The sequence below is a fragment of the Perca flavescens genome, chromosome 14 (genome assembly GCF_004354835.1).
Source record: "Perca flavescens isolate YP-PL-M2 chromosome 14, PFLA_1.0, whole genome shotgun sequence".
In the NCBI taxonomy this organism is placed as follows: domain Eukaryota; kingdom Metazoa; phylum Chordata; class Actinopteri; order Perciformes; family Percidae; genus Perca; species Perca flavescens.
The window spans coordinates 13303155-13324388 of record NC_041344.1 but is presented as its reverse complement, the minus strand read 5'-3'; the positions used below and the strand labels follow the sequence as shown (position 1 = coordinate 13324388).

The 21234-nt window shown below is 39.0% G+C and overlaps 2 protein-coding genes across 3 annotated transcripts in view; one reads left to right on the top strand and one right to left on the bottom strand.

Moving 5' to 3' along the window:
• Nucleotides 1–1430, bottom strand: part of osbpl10a (oxysterol binding protein-like 10a) — an 84762-nt gene extending 83332 nt beyond the window's left edge. For both annotated transcript variants that reach the window (XM_028596918.1, XM_028596919.1), the window contains exon 1: nt 515–1430. In XM_028596918.1, the coding sequence (XP_028452719.1) occupies nt 515–780 (266 nt within the window). In that variant the 5' untranslated portion in view covers nt 781–1430. The remainder of the gene's footprint in view (nt 1–514) is intronic.
• Nucleotides 1431–14627: 13197 nt separating this feature from the next.
• On the top strand, nt 14628–17712 carry tmem42b (transmembrane protein 42b). The gene is made up of 3 exons (XM_028597375.1): nt 14628–14953; nt 16016–16162; nt 16512–17712. Exons 1-3 carry the CDS (start codon nt 14777–14779, stop codon nt 16653–16655), a joined length of 468 nt encoding a protein of 155 aa, XP_028453176.1. The 5' UTR covers nt 14628–14776; the 3' UTR covers nt 16656–17712.
• Nucleotides 17713–21234: the final 3522 nt, after the last annotated feature.

Sequence of the window (21234 nt, the reverse complement as noted above, 5' to 3'; positions counted from 1 at the left end):
TAGTATTAGAAAGACAATGCAACATAACATTTATTACATTATCGAGTAATCTGTTAATTATTTTCAAGATTTATTGCTTCAACAGTTCCCACAGCCTAAATTGGACGTCTCTAGATTGCTTGTTTTGTCTGACCAACAGTTTTCAAAAAGTCAAAAACAGTTCATTTTGGCACCTTTGCTGAAGTTAACGAAACCATTAACCAAAATATTTGCCATTTCAGCTCTAAACACCACCACCACTGTTGTCTTAGATAATTTGTAAGTTACTCGTGTTTGTTAACCTTATATTAGTCAGTAAAGCAGTTTATTAGCAGGCCTACAAGGCATGTGTGCATGCATGGTTTGGATTAAACCCCCCTCATCCCTCCTCCTCCCTCTTAACAGTGACGTGGTGGTAGAAGTGCAACGTGGACGGGGCAAATAACAACAGAAGCCATCTGACACCTGAACTGAAAGTGAATCGTGTCCAATGCCGCCTTCTCCTCTTTCCACCTAACTCCATCCATGTCCTTACCTGTTCTGCCAGCCTTGGATCATATTGGTGTATTTGCTCAGCACTCCTTCCAGCTGCCTCCTGCGCGGCTGCTGCAGATTCATGCTGTTCCCCAGCACAGCTCCCAGGCTGCCCCCTGCTCCAGCCGGGTTGCCCAAGGAGCCGGAGCCGGGGCTGTGCGACCCGCTCCTCCCGGGCTTCCTCGTCGATGATGAGTTCCCGCGGTCCGACGAGGAAGAGTTGGTTTTGTTGGTCACGGGATGCGGACTGCAGAGCGTCTTGTCCATCCTGGCGACGGGACGGCAAAGAGCAGGAGGAGGAGGAGGAGAGGGGAGGAGGGGACGGGGATGGACCAGCAGCAGCAGCAGGGAAGATTTCAGCAGAGCATAAGTGGAAAACGGGGCGATGTGTGTCTGCTGAGCTAAAGCAAAGGCAGTGGATATGAATCGACTGCGCTGCGCCGGCGGTGTAAGCGTCCCTCGGTGCGTGACAAAGCTGACATATTCCCCGGTGGTATTTGCGTCCAGCTCTCTCTCTCCTGCAGTGCGCGGATGTGTGTACCACTGTTGGTCTGTTTTCCTGGTAGGAAGGAGAACAGGGCGCAGACACTCCCACTCGTCTCTGGACCGGCCCCCGGATATTACAATGCAATCGTGTTAAATACACATCATCATAACACAAAAAAAGTAACTCCCCCACAAAATACTGCAAATGAAAGCAGGAAAAGCCTTAGTCACGTATGAGGCTCCCCAAAAAGCTGAATATATCTGAATTCTGTTTCCTGCATATATAAATTGCCATTAACCTACATTAATGCCAATTATAATCACCTTATGATAAGATACCTCACACTTGATGATAGATATTAACAACTTCACTACAAAGAGTCGTTAACATTATCTTTGAATGATGTTCAATTCTATATCTTTGTCAGCGAATGTTACAAAGCCTAAACAAAAATATAGATTACATTTTTTTTTCTTTGACTGAAAAAAATGTACAGAGAAGTTTTAAGATTTTTCCCAAACCCTGAGTCTCGCCTGCAGTCTTTCTCTCAGGCCGCAGGCACAGACATCCACCAATCAGAGGAAAGGGCAGTAGCCTCTTTAAAACCTGAGAGGCGACACACAGGGCAGTATTAGTCCATAACTGAATTAAGAAACGGGTACTCGTGACCCCATAGATTTATCATGTGACCCTACGCAGTTCACTGCAAATACCCACAGGAACACTATGGAAACATTAAGACAATACTACAATATGTAGTATAGTAGCACAATGTATTATATAATAATAATATTAATAATATAATGCAGCAGATCAAGTAGGCTGCATCAAATCACCCCAAGCCCACTAGCAAGTAGCATAGATACTAAAAGTAACATTAAAGCAATATTACAGGGATATACAGTATATTTTTGAAATGTCTTCCACTCTGTCCCAATTACCAGTTGAAAGTATTAGCACTGTGCCAATTGGATTAACTCCTCCACTGTGGATGCACATTAAAGTTTAATTTTGTCCTCATTTTATCTTTAGAAAGTCCCTCAGAGAAACAGACAAATAGCACCTTATGTTTTGCTGTGTCAAGTTAGACAGCTCAGCAAACCCAAATGGGTTTCAGGGTACATTCAACCCTCATGTTGTCCTTGGTTCAAATAAGTGCCAAAACACCGGAAGAAAGCTTCAAAAATGTTGGAAAAAGCGGCAACAATGTCGGATAAAGCGCCAAAAATGTAGGATAAAGCGCCAAAACTTTGGAAAAAGTGACAAAACGTTGGGAAAAGCATCAAATATGTTGAAAAAAACGTCAAATATGTTGGAAAAAGTGTCAAAAACGTCGGAAAAAGTGATAAAACCATCGACTGCTGGCAGTGCCCGCCGATTATACATGTCAAATTGGCCAAAATGAAGGCCAACAGCTCCTCAGACGGACGACGGCATGGAACACACCAGACTCAAGTCACTGACCTCGCCAGACTGTCCAACGGCCGATTATCGGCTTGGTGTGTCTCGGGCTTTAGACATTAAACTGATTAAGCTGTAAAGGCTTTTATATTTGATAACAGTGGCTGGAAACACACTACTAGTACAATTATCCTATGGTACACTATAGGAGAAGTATTGTATATTTACAAAAAAGAACCAGTGACAATGTGCAATAGCAATACGTATATTGGTTTGTGTATTGACATTGTAACATTGTAATATTTTTTCAGTCAGTCCACCAGTTTGGTCCAAACTGAAAGACTATCAACTATTGGATGGATCGCAGCTGATTGGACGAACGCGTCATGTCGGTTTGTTTTTTCCAGAAATTCAAAGCCAGACTGTCATGGCGGCTTGTTCAGAATACGATTTCATATTGTACTAAAATAGTTCACTGAAACATGTTTCTGAAAATATTTGAAGCGAGAAATAGGCCACGCAGTTGCTGAATCTGTCTTCATTTCAGCTAAACAAAGGTCAGTTCCAAAGATTTTCGTCAGATTTTGAGAGGTTGACCAAAATGAAGGTAGACAGCTCCTCCAACGGACGACGGCACGGAACACACTGAACAGACTCGAGTCACCGACCTCGCCAGACTGTCCAACGGCCGCTTATCAGGTTAGTGTGTCAGCGCCTTTAACTTTTCATCTAACATTGTTGTCAGGTCAAACTTTTAATTTGTCCAATACTTTGTTTTCTAACAAAATACCTGCAAAATTGGCACAATTCCCATCAGTCTAAGCTGTACTTTGTTTTAACAAATGTTAGCATTCTAATGCGTTTGACGTTTCCTCAGTTTGGTTCAGCTTGTTCCTGTTTTGAATGACTTTATTTCTCTCAATTTGGGGGCAATTGTGTTTATATGTGTGTGTGTGTGTGTGTGTGTGTGTGTGTGTGTGTTTGCTGAAGAATTTAGCTTTTTGTTTGGTCTGATTTATTGAAGACACTCGAATGTATTCATAAAATAAAACATATTAGTCTTTGTCAGGGATCAATCCTGGAATTATTCCCATCAGGTTTTTAAGGTCCATCAGCATTTCTTAAAATGAATAGGAAATATTAGAAAATACTGACCAAAAAACTAGAAAATTAAACCATGTAAACCTAAAATCCACACGTTTTTTTCAAAAAGCACACAAGGACAGTATACTAGACACCCCAAAAAAATCATGCGACAAAAGTGAATGTTTACAGTATATTTATATAATAATAATAATTCAACCAACTACGGAGATCAAGGTCAGATAATTGTTTGATAAATTCTTGAATTTATATCAAAACTGGATGTCATTTTTATATTTTTTTGTAATTTGTTTGTGAAATTTTATCAGTTTATAAGTCATATGACAGTTGTATTGTGTTTCATCAAAGTATTATATAACCCTTCACACACACACACACACACACACACACACACAACCGTGACAACCAGAATAAAAAAGGACACGTTAATGAAGACCTGACTGAGAAGCACTGCAGGCTATTAAGAAAAGGCAGAGATTTCACTGAGCAATTGAAGGCATGCCTCAATGAATCTCCACAGGATACTTAACAGAGCACAGATAGATTCCCGCTGCTTGTCAACTGAGGCAGCCACAAAGCAAAGATCAATACAAGAGTTTAAAAAAAAAAAAAATTCCCTGGGCAACAGAGAGTCAGAGAGGGTTGTTAAAAGCTTGTGCTGACAGTCAACCTCGGGTCAAATGCATTTCATTATGTGAGGTCATGCCAGTTTGACTCTGAGGCCTTTCTTATTAACTTTCAATTTAGAGTATATATAAATTATAGAAGAAAGTTTTTATCATGTACATGTCCAGTGTTGTAATGTAACAAAGTACAAATACTTTGTTACTGTACTTAAGTAGAATTTTCACATATGTGTACTTTACTTTGTTATTTATATTTCTGGAAACGTTTACTTTTACTCCATTACATATCCTAAATAAAATGTTTACTTTTACTCCACTACATTTCCCCTAAGCATCTTACTTACTCGTTACTTGCAAGAAATGTTTTCATACTTTGGAGTGAAAGATTCTTTCTCACAAAAAAATAAAATTCTTCTTTGTTGATGTCAGACTTGATGTTTAAGAAGGTGTGGAAAGTATTATGCTTCACTATAAAGGAAGCCACAATAAAGTTCATAATCAAAGTTTTTTTTTTACTTCTACTTTTACTTCTAATAGTTAAATACATTTAATATCATAAAATTACTTTTGATACTTAAGTACAGTAAATATCAGATACTTTAAGACTTTTACTCAAGTAATATTCTAAAAGGTCACTTTAACTTCTACCAAAATCATTTTCTGGTAAGATATTTGTACTTTTACTCAAGTATAGCTTTCAAGTACTTTATACAAGACTGTACATTTCTCAATATTAAAAGGCATTGGCTTTTCGCTAAACCCCGCCCCTGAACAGCGATTGTCCAATCACACCTTTGGATATGGACAAAACCAAGTTACAATCATGTGAGTATCCACGCTGTGCTTGTCATTTTTTTAATCGAAGCTGTCGTTTTTTCTGTGCTCACAAAGTAATCATTAAACACTGTTAAAATCACAATGGGTTCAATTTTTAATAGCAAATGCTGTAGTATGCCAATGTGTCTTAGAATAAAGCTCAGCAACACATTCATTTTTTTCAAAAAGACAGATAAAAGCTATGCCTAATGAGAGACTGCATAAGACTGATGTGAGGACTTCGCCCCTATATATTTTTTCTGCAAACTCTGCAGTATCATCACATTTAACATCATCTTCATCATCATTATTTCTTCCTTTTAATCGTCTTCCACACTCTGCTCCACCTAATCATCTTCATCACCATCATCCATGTTATAAGCACTTTGAAACAACTTGCATCATCACTGCCTCAGTCACCATCACTCTGCTGAAACAGAACAAGCTGCAGAACCGGCCGCTGACAAAGCACCGCAGCACTGTAAAACATGAACGAACCCATTCCCCAGAGCTTTGAGATTTGATGTGTTTCTTTTCCCCGGCTATACACTGACATCGCACCAATCTTCTTCATTACAGCCCTGCGTCAGTCCAGTCAGATTTATGGCAGCTGTGACTGGCCGAGGCAGGCCCTCATCATCTTCCACTACCAGTCTGCTCCCGGCACCAAAGCCATTACAGCCTAGAAGGAGATACTTTAAAACCTAATAGCTCCAAAATGCCTGCCATTTAGAAACGAAGAACAGCAGCCTTGCTTGTAGCATGATAGCAACACATGTCTTTGTTTATGTAGTGACTTAAGACTATTTTGAGCTATAAATATAAAGTTATAAAGACAAATGTCAGTTCATGGAGTAGCTATTTCAGTTTTTTTTTTTTTTTTACATTATACCCTTAACATCCCCCACACTGATACTGAAAGTATCACATGAACTACAGTATGTCATGTTTCAGCTTTTTCCAACTTTTCATTGAAGTGATATTATGTTTATACTGGGTGAAATATTCCTGTCTGTGGCTGTTTTTCATAGTTTGGGTTAGGCCCTTTGGTTTCTTAAAGCTTATTAGCTTTCTTGCTGAGAGTTAGATAAGAAGACCCCTCTCATGTCTGTACTGTAAATATGAAGCTACAATCAGTAGGTTAGCTTAGCTTTATTAACAAACATAACAAAATATAGCAAGTTAATTAGGGAGCTATGGAGGTGCTGATAGAGCCAGCTGTTTCCACCTGTTTCTACTCTGTTTCTAGTCTTTAGCTAAGCTAGTCGGCTGCTGGCTGTCCAAGATGTAGAACTATATTTTACACAACATTGCAATTTCAACTTTGTTGCAACAATTTGGGCCCTTTCCTGTTTCAACATGATAATGCCCCCGTGCACATAGCAAGGTCCTTAAAGAAATGGTTGTTTAGTTTGGAAGAACTTGACTGGCCCAACATCAGTGGCACTGTTACTGGTGCTATTGTGTCTGAATGGCAGGAAATGTGTTTAAAGAGTGTCGGTTTTGGACTGAGATGTTCAACACACACATATGAGTGTAATGTGCAAGTGTCCACATACTTTTGTAGTTTCATTTTGAATATTGCAGAATGTTGCAGCAGCAAACTTTGTGCAAGCGAAAAAATTGATCAAATTGTGCTGCTGCCCAGCACAGTTAGATGTTTGACAGACTTTCAGAAAATAATTGATTGATTGATCGCAAAGGCTCTGCAAAGAAAAAGCCCAGGACTCAGCTTTAAAGATGATGTAGTGTGAATAAATCCTCCATCAGCACACATTCTCATCTCTTAGTTCTTGCACCGAGATGTATGGCAATAATGTATTGAATCTTAATGCCTCGATTTCTACAATATATTTTATAGCTTTTAATGGATCCTGGCATCTCAAAGACGACAGTAGTAAGAAGGACAGGGAGTTTTTCTCTTTGATACAGTACATTAGAAAAAAACTATAATTTCTTAGTCAGCTCACATTTTGAAAAGTTATTGGAAATGCTGCTGCTGGGTAGCATGGTTCATTTTGAATAAGCGTGCGTGTATTTCATCAGCAATCTTATCAGTGTGAGCTTGTCTGTCCTTGACCCTGACCGATATCTGCACACTGCCCATCACACACACACACACACACACACACACACACAAACACACACACACACACACACACACACACACACACACACTTATCTCTGACTGAGAGTCCAAACCAAAACCCAACAATAATGTACAGAGACAGATACACCACCGATCTTGATTTGTTTCTTTGTTTCCGCTCACGCTGCATTTCACAAGGAACAGCAGGATCTGATTAGCATTTCACCTCTTCTAATTGTTCCTGGGAATGGGGAGCGGGAAAAGAGATTATCTCAAGTCTGTTAGTTTTGGGAACATTTTATCTGCTCCTTGTAAACTCTGCTGCCAGCCAACATGTTGCCATAAAATATCTTTTCACCTTTGCCCTCTGTAAAGAAGCTTATTTGATGAGTGAAATAACTTCCCTTTCAGCTCTTACTTTGGTTTTACTGTAATGTTATCTTACAATTGTTCAGTTTATTTTATTTCTAAAGGGAGTTCATTCTGTCAAATTATAAATTACATGCAAAAGCTTGCATATGTTTGCACAACAGCCTGCATTATTCACAAAGACCAGCAATCTCACCAATAACTACTTAATGGACTAAAAGGGAGCCACTGACCCTGAACGCTGCAAGGTCAGCAGACTGTGTGTGTGTGTGTGTGTGTGTGTGTGTGTGTGTGTGTGTGTGTGTGTGTGTGTGTGTGTGTGTGTGTGTGTGTGTGTGTGTGTGTGTGTGTGTGTGTGTGTGTGTGTGTGTGTGTGTGTGTGTGTGACTGTAAACTGAGAGCAGGCCAGATTTTATAGTTTAATGATGTGTGTGTGCCTGTGAGTGAATATTTGACTTCTCTGCTTGATCCCTCTTTACAAAAATGAAGTCATGCATATTTATCAAGGTAGCTAAAGTACAGGGCTCTATTATATCTAGAGATGAATATGTAGGCTGTAATGTTCATACTTCAGGAATCTTCAATAAGCCACTACTCTGAAGGTCAGAACACCTCAACACCTTTACAGGAAAGAGGATGGGTAATTAAGACCAGTAGCCTATATCAACACAAAAGTGCATCTGAGCATCAACAGCAACATCAACCCAACGGTATGTCCAAATCTTCTCATAGCAAACAGTTAAAGCCGCCTTCATATGATCATTTGTAAAACCGTGAGGTAGGGCGCAGAGCGTATTGCAGGCAGAGAGGCAAAGCGCAGCGCAGGTATATTTCATCATTGCTTTTGGCTTTGGGCCACCTTGAAAGGTCAGCGGCAACAAGGTCAAAATTGAAATAATTCAAACTTTGAGCGCATCAGCAGCAGTTTCGTGCGGTGCGCCATGCCAAGGGTAGCGCTTCGTCTGAGTTGTCTCCACGGCTCTCCCCATAGTGAAACATGGAGGGGGACCAATAATCAGAAAGGAGGGGCCCAGGACATTTTGTCAGAATACAGCATAGAAATTCTGCTTAGAAAAATAGGAAATATTGGATGGGATAGAACACAATGTAATTCTGCTAAATAAAACATCTCATAAAATATCACATCACATAAAAAAATCACATTCATTAATAATTGCACTTGTTTTCATTTGAAACAAATTGTATGCAAATATAATACACATTTTCTATAGGCTCATTCTGCCACTTTAAAAAACAAAAAAACAATTCCAGTGCTGGTTCCAGGGTATCAAAATTTTGGATAGTCATCATGGAAACAAGAATTGGTCATGTGACAAGGGCTGGGAAAATTGGCAGAACAGGCAGCCAAGTACTTTGATTCAATGGAAATCACAACTGTCAGATTGACAGCACTCTAGAGGGGGCTGGTGCCACCCCGTGCGCCCTTTCTAGCCCCGTCCGTGCAGCACAGAGCAGTTTTGTGTAGGTGGCTTTAGGTTAAAAGAAAGCCAAGGCACGTTCATTTATATAGTATACAGGTGGAAACCACAAATCACTCTGCATATTAGTATCACTTTGTAGAGTTCAGATCAAAGATTCATAGTCACTAACTATGTAGTTTGTTTACTTTTTCCCTAAGATAAATGAACACATCACTTTAGTATGTACAAGAGTAAGTGAATGCATTATTGTCAGTTCAGTATTCAGTCTGTTGCTAGTTCAAACTCTTACATTCAGGTCTGTACAAAACTATCTTATACAAGCTCTGTACCCAAGGTTTAAAGCTCAGCAGCCTGTTATTCATGAAAGAGTTCAGATAATCAGATATTGATTGTTTCTGTGGCTTTCAAGGTCTTTAAATATGCTTTTTACTTTCCACAAGCCATTACTCTGATGAACAGCTGACTTCTGACTCACAGTGTCAGGTTCAATTCCTGTGCAATAACCCAGCAACACTGTCTCTAATCAGCACCTGTTTACTGGTTCCACCTATTATTTATTCATCGTTCTCTATTTCAGAGCTGTTCATACTGTTCATATTGTAACATGATACTTATTTATTCCAGCATCCTTTGCACTATGCTCCATAATTAAAATAATAATAATTGAGCATAAAAATAATTTACTCCTTCACACTTTGCACTCTTCATTGCACTACTGCCTCAACCTGTCTATATTGTTGCTGTTTATAGTGTGTATATATTGTTTGTTTTTGTTGTTTGTTTTGTATGAGTAAGCACATTGTGAGCATTGTATAATCCAAAGCAAAATTCCTCGTATGTGTCCTCATACCTGGCAAATAAAGCTGATCTGAAATAACATACAGCGCACTGTAACTGAGCCTGGAGCACTGCTAAAAGCTGTGGATTCGGTAGTGACAATGGTGATTAAGTATTGTCAATTCAGTTTGAAGATCCATTCGAATATGTACTGAACAACCCGAGACAAAATAAAATTCAAAAAGTTCAGCTAAAAGTTGCCCTAAATTCAATATATGAATTAAAAAGTGTAGCAGAAAAATGTATCAATCAAAGGCACAAAATAATATATATATCTTTTTTTCATACATATCTTTATTGGGTTATCAAGACACAATACATTTTCAATCAGTAAGGATACATTTCACCCATTTTCCAGAACAAAAACAGGAGGGGTGAATAGTAACTAAATCAACAAAAAAACAAAAAGTGGTACAAAATAATATTTATATTTATTATGTAAATAGAGTTTAAATTTGATTCCATCTGTGTGCAGCTACATATAAATTGTTTAGAGGTACTTGTAAACAAGTGAATTGACAAAAAATCCCCTAACAAAAACAGTTACCTTCCAGAAGTATTATTTTATTGTTTAAGTCCTTGTAGAATAAGGATTGAAAGAACAATAATTGGATAGCAGTGTGCTTGTATTTTTATTTAGTTTTTATATCTCTATATACTGTAGTGTTTCCTTTGTGTAGTTGCTGGGTGTGTGTCCTAAAAACAAAGTAATCCCATAACCAAAATGGTCAAAAGCAGCCAGTAACTGTCAACGTATGAAACTCAAAACCTGAACAGCTTCATGCCAAGAAAAGTTAAATTAGCAAAATAATGTGTTAACAAAAGGGATGTTACTGTGTTTTACTGCATCTCGAGATGAAATGAAGAAGTCTAACATTTAGGTGTGATTATGGAAATGCATACAAAGGCAAAATAGAAAGGGACATTTGCAACAATATAAGAAAAAGATTTAAAAAAAATGTATGGTTGTATTTTCCTTTTCATTAATCAAAATCTGTTTTTGTCTGCAAGCAATTGGCAGCTGAGTCAAAGGTCATAGTTAAAGTTGTTACGCTAATGAACCCTACACTTTGAGGATGGTATTTTCATCCTTATTAAATCACCTTACTGGACCAAAAGTACAAGGGTGGATAAAGAAAAGGCAGTGACAGACCAGTAAAAATGTCACTAAAGCTCTCTGTGGGCTCAATTATTGCTCAGCAAAGGGACCACCAATTTGCACTCTAACTTGACACTTGTGTTTGTCAGAGAAGCTTCAGGCTGGAAACTACAAGTGAAGATATAACAGCTAGCCTAATGGCCCTTCTTGATTTCAGACTTTTCCTGCTGAGCAGAAACTCCAGAAGGATGACAGTGTCAAAATGTAACAGACCGAGGACGGTCATTTCCCTGAAGCTTGTTTCAGGGGGATGAGAGCAGAGGACACTGTGACAGATATACCTTTCTCCTTTTCTTCTGCACTGTCATTGCTTGCCACTCTAATATCCTTTTTCACAGACAACACACCCACACAAGCTGGCCCTGCATAATGTGCTTGTTTTATTCCCAAGTTTTATTACCTTCCTTGTTTCTGTGCCTCTAATTTCCCTTAATGACTGTGATCACCCTATAGTTAAAATCACTCTATAACTTAACTTGATGCAGATGTATTCAAAGCAGCAATAATGGCTTCTTTACAGGCTAAATAGGATTTTTTTGCTCACAAATGTCTAGACGAAAAGATAATATGGAGTTGTGGTAACAAGTCGTCAAAGCATCAACAGGCAAAACAGGTTGTATTTCAAACTAATTGTTGCCTCAAACGACTACATAGCAGCAAAAATAAATGTGTACAAGTCATTCAATTACATCCACAGCAGGTTGTGGTGGATGTGGCTATATTTCTCTGAAGCACATTAGAGACATCTACTGGCCAGAATGATAATTTGTGTTTACACTTGGCCTGGTTGAGAAAATGATGAGATCACCTTCATGATGCGATGTAATTTTCTATGGAAGATTTAGGTTTTCTGCCCTAAAAAGTCAAAATACAGTATTTGATCAATTGATTATTTCAATGTACATTGTATTCTTTCTGTGGAAAATGTGATGCTTTACTCATCATGGCTTGTCGCTTAATAACCACCTTTATCACTGCACTTTTAAAGAGACAGCTAAAGCTTTTTTCAGAGAAGACATTCTGACAGTATTAAAAGCATAGCGGAACCATCTGGTTTAGTAACACTTGTGCTTTTTCTACTATGACGAGTCTAAATGTCTGCTGTGAAAAAAATACCTATGGAAAGTTAACTTGGCTACAATTAATATTTTTTATAATAATGTAAAATGGGTCACTCGTAGTGAGCCTACAGCGCACTATCCCCTGAGCTTCAGCTCCTTGCTTAACTGTCCATTCTACTGTTTTGGTTCACTCTCACCACTCTAATAATGTCGTTTTCGGCCGCAGTTTTTTATACAAAAAGCCCTTTAAAAGCCACTGTACACTACCTCACCAGCACCAAACGACACAGACATGACAGACAGAGACACAGTTAGCGACTGAACATAGAGCTGGTAGACGAAGAACAGAGCTAAGCTAAGTTTAAAGAGAGTTTATATGGAACTTACATATGTCAGGTGGCCGGAAACACAACTCCAAAGTAATGCTATTGTAGCTCTGTGACTGTTGGATGTGTAAATCATGGATGTATAATAATAATGTGTAAATCAGCAGCTGTATGCTAACAAGTAACAATGACAACTTAAAGGTGATGATATGTGGGTACTGTGTTAACAACTTGTTTCCTCTGCCCCCAAGTGGCCGCAAATATTAGTTATTAAAAGTGAAAGGCAAGTTAGCTAACGGGTCTGGTTGGTCTGGCTCTGACTAGCCTTAGTTAAAGGTCCCATGGCACTTTATGAGGTTTTTGTGAGTTCCCCCAGCCTGCCTATGGTCCCCCAGTGGCTAGAAATGGCGATAGTTGTAAACCGAGCCCTACATATCCTGCTCTGCCTTTGAGAAAATGAAAGGTCAGATGGCCCGATCTGGAATCTTGCTCCTTATGAGGTCAAAAGGCTCCTTATGAGGTCATAAGGAGCAAGGTTACCTCCCCTTTCTCTGCTTTGCCCGCCCAGAGAATTTGGCCCGCCCATGAGAGAGAGACATTATGGCTTTCAAACGAGCAAAGTGGCAGTTGGTCAAGGCCACACCCCCACCCTCCACCTCGATAGCTGCAGACACAGAAATGGCACATACTAAGGATAGCTCATTGTGGGACTGGCTCTAGTGGCTGTAATTCTGCACCAAGGCAAGGCTTCAGAATTGGACCACTAAGGCCTATATAAAGAGACTTCAGATACAGTATTAGGGGACCACTAAGGCCTATATAAAAGAGACTTCAGATACAGTATTAGGGGACCACTAAGGCCTATATAAAAGAGACTTCAGATACAGTATTAGGGGACCACTAAGGCCTATATAAAAACATCCAAAGAGCACCATGTCATGGCACCTTTTAAGCTACATTGGATTACTTTTTTTCATTGTTCCTTCCCGTAGTTGAGTGGAACATTCATTTCTTATTATTAATTAGACATATTGATTTTAATAAACTGACATCTTGGTTACTTATTTTGTTATCCCATATAACTGTGGCAGTAGTTGTGTTAAAAATAGTGTAGTCTCGCATTGCCAGACTTATCTCCACAGCACTGTGGAGTAAGGCCTGGCTACACCCCAGATACATTCTAGGATAGGATTTTAGCGTGTAGCTTGCTAGCTCAAAGTTTGTTGTTGTTTCCCAGCAACACACAGAGAAGGGCGAGGGCCATCTGGCACGATGTCAGTCAACTATCCTGGAAATGTACTTCTGTTGATCCAGACAAGTCTAACTGTAGCTTCTGCTTCTTTTAACCCTTATTTTCTAATTCTCTGTATCTGTTAAGCAGTATATATATTCATTATTCAGCTTAATATAGACTATTTTGTAAGCATTTTTTTTTCAACATAGACCTTACCTCCTGTCTGTAAAATAATATTTTGTTTTAAGTTTGGGCAATCAATCAGTTTGTAAGAGCATACATCACACTTCCCCGCCATCTCTGAAGAGGAAATGGATGTCTGTCTCCAATTGTCTTTATTACAACACTCAGATTAATATCCTTGATGCTTTGGCAATATTGTTTTTCTGACATTCATGCCAATAAAGCTTTTTGAATATGAATTTAATACAGTCATTACAGGCCTATACATTCAAGATGATGACTCTACTTTTTATTCCTAATTAGGGGAATAATTTAGTCTTGTTCTAGTTCCAGCTCTCTGACAGGCTCATGTCTCTGCAAAGGGCACCAAGAGAAGAAATGAAGATCATGTGTGAGCATCTAGGCTACCACACACACACACACACACACACAAACACACACACACACACACACACACACACACACACACACACACACACACACACACACACACACACACACACACACACACACACACACACACACACACACACACACTCTGTCTGTCTGTCTCTTTCTTTCTCTCTCTCTCTCTCTCACCCATCCATCCCACTTATAGCAGTGTGTTTTAATGTAATGAGCCTTTATAATGCAGCTCATCAGAATGCTAAAGGGAACTGAGGTCTGGATCAACTGAAGTCATACTTTGCTTTATGCCCACACACAAGGACATTACATTAGCACTAATTGTCCTCTATTCCACCCAGTAATAATAGCACAGAAGAATATAGGGGAATTCAATTCAACTGTCTATTAATAATCTGCTCAATCTCTTATATTGATGATATCTTATTATGATTCCAGCATGTTTGGAGTCACCTTACTGCTGCTTCAAAGTCATCATCGGTTATGGAATGATGGAACTACAATTCCCAGAATGCAATAGGAGCTTTCTAGTCCAACCACAGCACTGCTCCGGGTAGACCATGTGTTGTGTGACTGCCACCGGACGGTTATGTGTAGACAGTGCAGGGAAACGTGGCACACACAGTGACACACAAACCATGCAGGCAGCTCAACCCGGACCAGCAGCAGAAACAGAAATGTAACAGATGGATTAGAAAAGTATGTGCCTCGGCTCTTCATCAACATGTTCCCGGGAGTTTTCTATGCATTACTGGCGGGTTTCCTCGGGGCCGTGGCGTCATCGTCGGCCAAACTGTCCCTCGGAGCCGACTACCTGAAGGGAGTCTGTGAAACCGGACTCAGGACGTGGGGAGAGCAGCGGAAATTCAGACAAGCGGACGAAACTACCGCCTGCGACCGGGTGAGTGAGGCATCGCCGCAGCTAAAGTTAAATATTAACACAGTGGGGATTGCTCTGAATAATGCAGCGTGCATAACTGCAAGCGGGGTGATTTCTCACGGAGGAAGTTGGGGGTTATCCCCGCTCGACTCTCCTCCCTGACTCCCTCAGCATCAGCACCATCAGCAGCATCACACACTGGAGCCCATGCAGCAGCTGCGCTCTCGTGCCGTGTCCGCGTGCTGAATGACATTGCGGCTCGTAGAGTGTGTTTTATCGCGTTATTTTGTAAGCAACGTGTCTCAGCGTGGTTGTGTTGATGGCGCGTAGAAGAGGCTGGTTTCTGAAAAGGGGTTCAGGTTTCTTGTGTGACCTTCACGCTCTCCGCATACGTCACACAGTGATGTCAGAAACATGTGCATCCAGCTGTCTGGAGCAAAGCTTATTTATTACACGGTGGAAACAGTGACCTTTAATCTGGAGGATAATTAAAATAGCAAATAAGGTGCAAAACAAATGCTCTTGAAATGCACCACCAGGTTTGAATGCGTCTAAAGACTTAGATTTCAAACATAATAGATAATTCACAATGCTCCTGTTAATAATGGTATTACAATAATTAGGCTAATAATAATATTATTCTTTACACTGTGTTAGATGTGATATTTGCAGTGGTGGAATGTAACTCAAGTAGGCTACTGTACAGTTTTGAAGTAGGCTACTTGCACAGTACTTCCAGTTCCAATTTATGTTACTTTAGAGTTCTACTCAGTGGGAAGTATTGTTCTTTTTTCTACTATGGTACTTAGTAAATTTAGATTTTGTGCACAAAACGTGATTAGTTGCATTGTTACATATTAAACTACAATGCTGGCTACCAGAAAATGCTGCATAAACATTAATCTATAATATCTATTATATAAATCCTATAATATAATAATATATAATAATGTAAACTGCTGCATTCTGCTGCGTAATGAGTACTTTTTTTATAGTATAAAGTCTACAGCTTTTTTTCAAGCGGACACGAAACAACAATAATCAGTCGTTATTCATTTATAAGTTTCTGTTTTTGCTCTTCAGCTCCACATCCCACTGAGGCTGCTGTGTGGCGGTCTGCTTTTCACCTGCAATGCTGTGATGTGGACCTTCCTTGCCAAAGCACTCAGGTACTCCTCTTCCTCCACCCAAACCACTGTGACCACCACCGCCTCCAACTTCATATCTTCCGTAAGTAACAGTCTCCCTTAAAGCACCTCCTACACACCCTTCTCGTCTTTTCTTTGTTCTGCTTGTCCTCTAAGCATAATACTTCACATCAGACTTTAGTGGAGTGTAAGTTAATTTCCCAATGACCTTTCATTCTTATATAAGCTGCTTTATTTTGGAAATAGGCTGGACTATATTAAGAAATAACTTGTCGCAGTGATTTAGGCTTCTTACAGAAAGTTCTTGTCAAAGTTCAACTCCTTGTTTGACATATCCCCTCAAGGCATCTTTATTGGCCATTATTTAATTGAAATTACAGAGACGGATTTACTCTGGCTCAGAAGAAACCCTGACTTTTTCTCCCTTGCAGGCTTTTCTGGGTCAGCTGATCTTTGGTGAAGCCCAGATAACGTTGTGGTGGGTTGGGATCTCCCTGACCTTCTCTGGTCTGTTGTTGCTGCAGAGGGTTTCACCGCAGGATAGACAACATGACCCAGGCGACAAGGACGAATAATATGTCTTGTCTCCACTAGAGTTCAGCCTGGCTTCAGCATCTCCTCAGATTAAAACAGAATAGTGAAAAATGTTTTGTTAGTCCTCCCTCAATAACTAGTTTTATCAAACAAATTGTTTCTTAATGAACTCAAAATGCATCCTTCCTCAAAAAAAAGGAGATTCTTTATTTATAATGTTCCTAGTTATCCTTCAGATTGCGTTTTGTGGCCATGTAGGCTGAGAAACACTGCATGCTCAGCTGTGGTGCAGCATTTTTTTTGGACCTGTTCTAAAAATCAGAGGAGGTGTTGGTCTTCAGCCAGTCTGGCCATGGCACAGCAACAGTCTGGCCAGTGGAGACAAGCTAATGGACGCCTGCGCCCAGCTTCCCAGATGCTCTAACATCATCTTTGTACACAGGCTTACAATGAAGCAAAAAGCATACTAGCTTTACTTTACTTTTGGGGAATCTTTCAGTCAACAACAGCACAATAACTCATAAGTTAACAGAACAGGTGTGAAAGAAGGGAAGAGACTAAAGGGAAAGGTAGTTATTTGACATTTTGGGAAATACACTTATTTGTTTTCTGACAAAAATTGACACCACTCTCATGTCTGTATAGTATGAGGCTGATGCCATCGTCTGGTTAGCTTAGCATAGCAAAACCAGTAGAATAGGGAAACAGCTAGCCTGGCTCTGTTGGAAGCTAACAAAATCGCCTACCAGCACTTTTAAAGCGCATTCATTAACATGTTTTATCTTGTTTGTTTAATTCTAACACCCAGTAAAACCACAGTGTTTTTTTGGACAGAGCCGGGCTGGCTGTTCCCCCCATTTCCAGTCTTTATGCTAAGCTAACCAAAACCATCTCATGGCTTTAGCTTCATATTTAACGGACAAATATGAGTGTTATCAATCTTCTCTTCTAACTCTGCAAGAAAGGAAATAAGTGCGTTTCTCAAAAACTATTCCTTTAAAGGAAGATACAGATAATACAATATCTATATAATATATATATATATATATATATATATATATATATATATATATATATATATATATATACAGACAGACTGACTGATCTGAAGACTTTTGGGTTTTGTTCACGAGCAATGGACAAATAGCATCATTGGCTATGTGCCTGATGTCACCATTAATCAGCGTGTGCATTATGTTTTGCAGTCGTCAGATCACCAAAGCTTTCTTAATTCTCATATTTCCTTAAGTTACTCTGACACTCACTGTAAACTGAAGTTGCATTTCATGCATGCTCAAGGCAAAGTTATAAAAGAAGCACTTAGCTGTTGAGGTGAACTTGTATTTTAACAAGTAATAATACTGATGTAGCGCAGAAAAGCTCGCCCCAGGGTCCTTCTTCTACTTTTTATTTGCCTTTCTTGACAGCTTCAACCTCAAGATATGAGCACGACACGTTTTGATTCAGAGGCAGCTGCTTTTTCACTTCATGATAGATGTGTGCATGTTCTTAATGAGGCTTGAACTCAAATATCTCACACCAAAGCATCCTGGAACATCAGTCTACACATCAGAGTGTCGTCCCTGTGAGCTGCTTCATGTTATTAAACTCACAATCTTGTGACTTAAGTGTCTAAACTGTCTCTCCAGCGTAAGAGACATCACATGGCCTCTTGATTGCCTGTTGAGCATTATGCGCCCTGCATTTGCAATCTCACATTAGCCTGTCCATCGCCCATCATCTCTCTGGGTAGACACTTGCCTTTGTTGTCAGTGAGAGTGCAATAACATTTAACTTCCTTTAAATCTCATAACACTGTGATGTGTTTAACAGCAAAGGAGCTTTGAGCATAGAAAATGGCAATACATGCTGCTAGAGGGACGTTTCTGTTAGCATAAATCAGATACTGTAGTATACAGGGGATTGTATGAACATGGCATGAAAGGTTGCTTTAAAACTGTATTTTAAGATCACATTTTGCTGTTGTTTGGATACATATCATAATATAAATGCATAACGGTAGCTATAATACCTGTCTGTAATATTCCACAGCAGCAATGCACAAATATATGAGATGTCCTTCCAGCCGCTGCTGTGCAGGTTTTGTATCTTACATGCATCCCTATTAATGTGACTGCAGTGACAATGTGATTATACAACTGTCATGTTAAAGGCCGGCTAAGTGATGTTTCGTAGCAGGGCTGTACTCACCACGCAGGATTCTTCAGCAGTGGAGATCACACACAGCCACGCAGAAGTCAATTCAGCTATTTGTGCCTCTACGTTTTGGATCCTGGGTGTGTTGCATTACTTAAAAGAATAGTCAAACATTTTGGGAAAGTTAGATCAGAAGATTGATAACACTTATGTCTGTGTGGTAAATATGTAGCTGCAGCTAGTAGCCGCTTTGCTTAGCATAAAGACTACTAATAGCTTGCCTGGCTCTAAAACTCACAAATGAACACTTTATATATATTTTGTTTAATCTGTACAGAAATCTGCAATGTAAAAACAACAATTTGTGGTACAGGGGTCATGTGTTGGACTATGTCTTCGTGGAGTCTTGTCCTCACTGTGAGCTTTAGGATTAGCAAACCTGTTCATTAGTGAGTTTAAAGGTGCTGGTAGCCATTTCCCACTGTTTACAGTCTTTATGCAAAGCTAATCTTACCAGTCTACCTTCATATTTACTGGACAGTAATGAGAGAAGCATCAAGTTGTGGTTTTATAGGAGGTTATGTGCCAGAGACTATTTCTTAGCTGGGAGCAGTTGCCAAGCAACCAGCAGAGACTGGCCAACAAAAATTGTCTGGCATATAAACCACAATTTCACATGTTTATACTTGTAATGTGATGATTACATAAACCATGTTAGTTAATGATCTTTCGAGGTGTTGCTATATAGATTTTGTGAACTTTAGATAGAGCCAGGCTAGCTGTTTCCCCGTTTCCAGGCTTTATGCTAAGCTAAGCTACTGGCTGCTGTTGTAGCTTCATATTCACATATAGGAGAGTGGTATTGATTTTCTTATCTAACTTTCAGCAAGAAAGTTAATATGTGTATTTCCCAAAATATCAAACTATTCCTTTAACGTATCTTTCATATCTGTAATGTTTGCTTTTGATTCTGAAGGTTTTTGGTGCCTGGCTTTCCTCCAGTTAACGGCATGATATGAGGGCAAGCCATCTACCTGTGAATCCACTCTCACTGTAATATAATGAGTCGGAGCTTTGCAGTAGGCACATTTACAGCTCTGTGACAGACGCATGGCCCTGAGTGTGATGTGTTTATATCTGTGTGCACATAAACTGTAGATGTGGTTGTACAAGAAATTAAAAAAAGACAACTCAAATATGATGTCGACCTGACAAGATATGTCACGAGTTAACGTGCTGCACTGCAAGAAAACAGTAAATTTATCAGCACTTCTTTTGAATCCGTAAAGTTTTGACCCATCTCTTGGTAGAAGAATGGAAAAGAGACTGATTTTGCATTAGTTTGTTGATAATCTTTAATCTAAAGTGTGTGCAGATACATCATCTCTTTAATCTGAAGGCTGCTGCACAGATACATTTAACATTATGTTCAACTTTTTATCACAAATCAAGACAGTTTGGTTAGAGGGAGCAACTGTTTGCTCTGATATCAACCGTTCATAATGTGTCTTACAAATTATGTGAAAAAAAACAAACATTTATGAGTGTATATATTCTGTTAACACTTAAAAGGATGTGTAAATTGCCATCCTCAGAGAAGAAACACTGTTGAATTATTGAATAAACATTTCATCTGACAAACAAGATTCTTGTCTTCATTATTTAGATATTGTTAATGACAGCTTTATCTCTAAACAGAGGAGCTTCTTAGAGCTATTCTACTTCCCGATAAGTTGAATTGAATTATAAAGCACCTGTATTCAAAGATGTGTTTTTCTGCAGCAAACCGAGGGATTGGTGTCCTCTCTTTGCATTGAAACACATGAAATGAAAAGCGTTCTCACTGTAGCGAATGGGGCCGGATGTAATCTACATTTATAGCCTACATTTACTTACACAGTAACGCTCCATTAGACCAGCTCCCTTCCTTTTAAAATACTTCTTGTAAAAATGGAAGACAAAACATAAATCACTTTAGATGCCTTGCACTCCAGTTACACAGCAGTTAAGAGCATGCTTCTGTAATGACGTGTTTAATCTCAATTAATCTGTACTTGTAATTCAAAAGACAGCAACTATTCAAATGAAGAAATTCAAAAGGTGTATCATTTATGGATTTTGTTTTAGTTTGTTGGTTGATTTGTTTCTCAAGATGTAAAAGTTAGATTTTTCTAATGAAAAGGGTTGCAAAATTACAAAAGGGTATATATAGAAAAAAAATCTGAAATCTGCTGTAAAATAGTTTTTATTCCTGTAATTTAATGGTAACTGTTCAGAAATGTTTGTCTGAATGTTTGAATATTTTATAATTTTTTTTTTTTTTAAAACACTATCATCATATATGTCCCTGAATTAAAAATGGAGGGTCCAAATGTCTCACAAAGTAAAACCTTATCTGTCAAAATGTAAAAAAATACAAGTGATAAACTGAGTCAATAAAATATCCATAAAACTTAAAGAAAG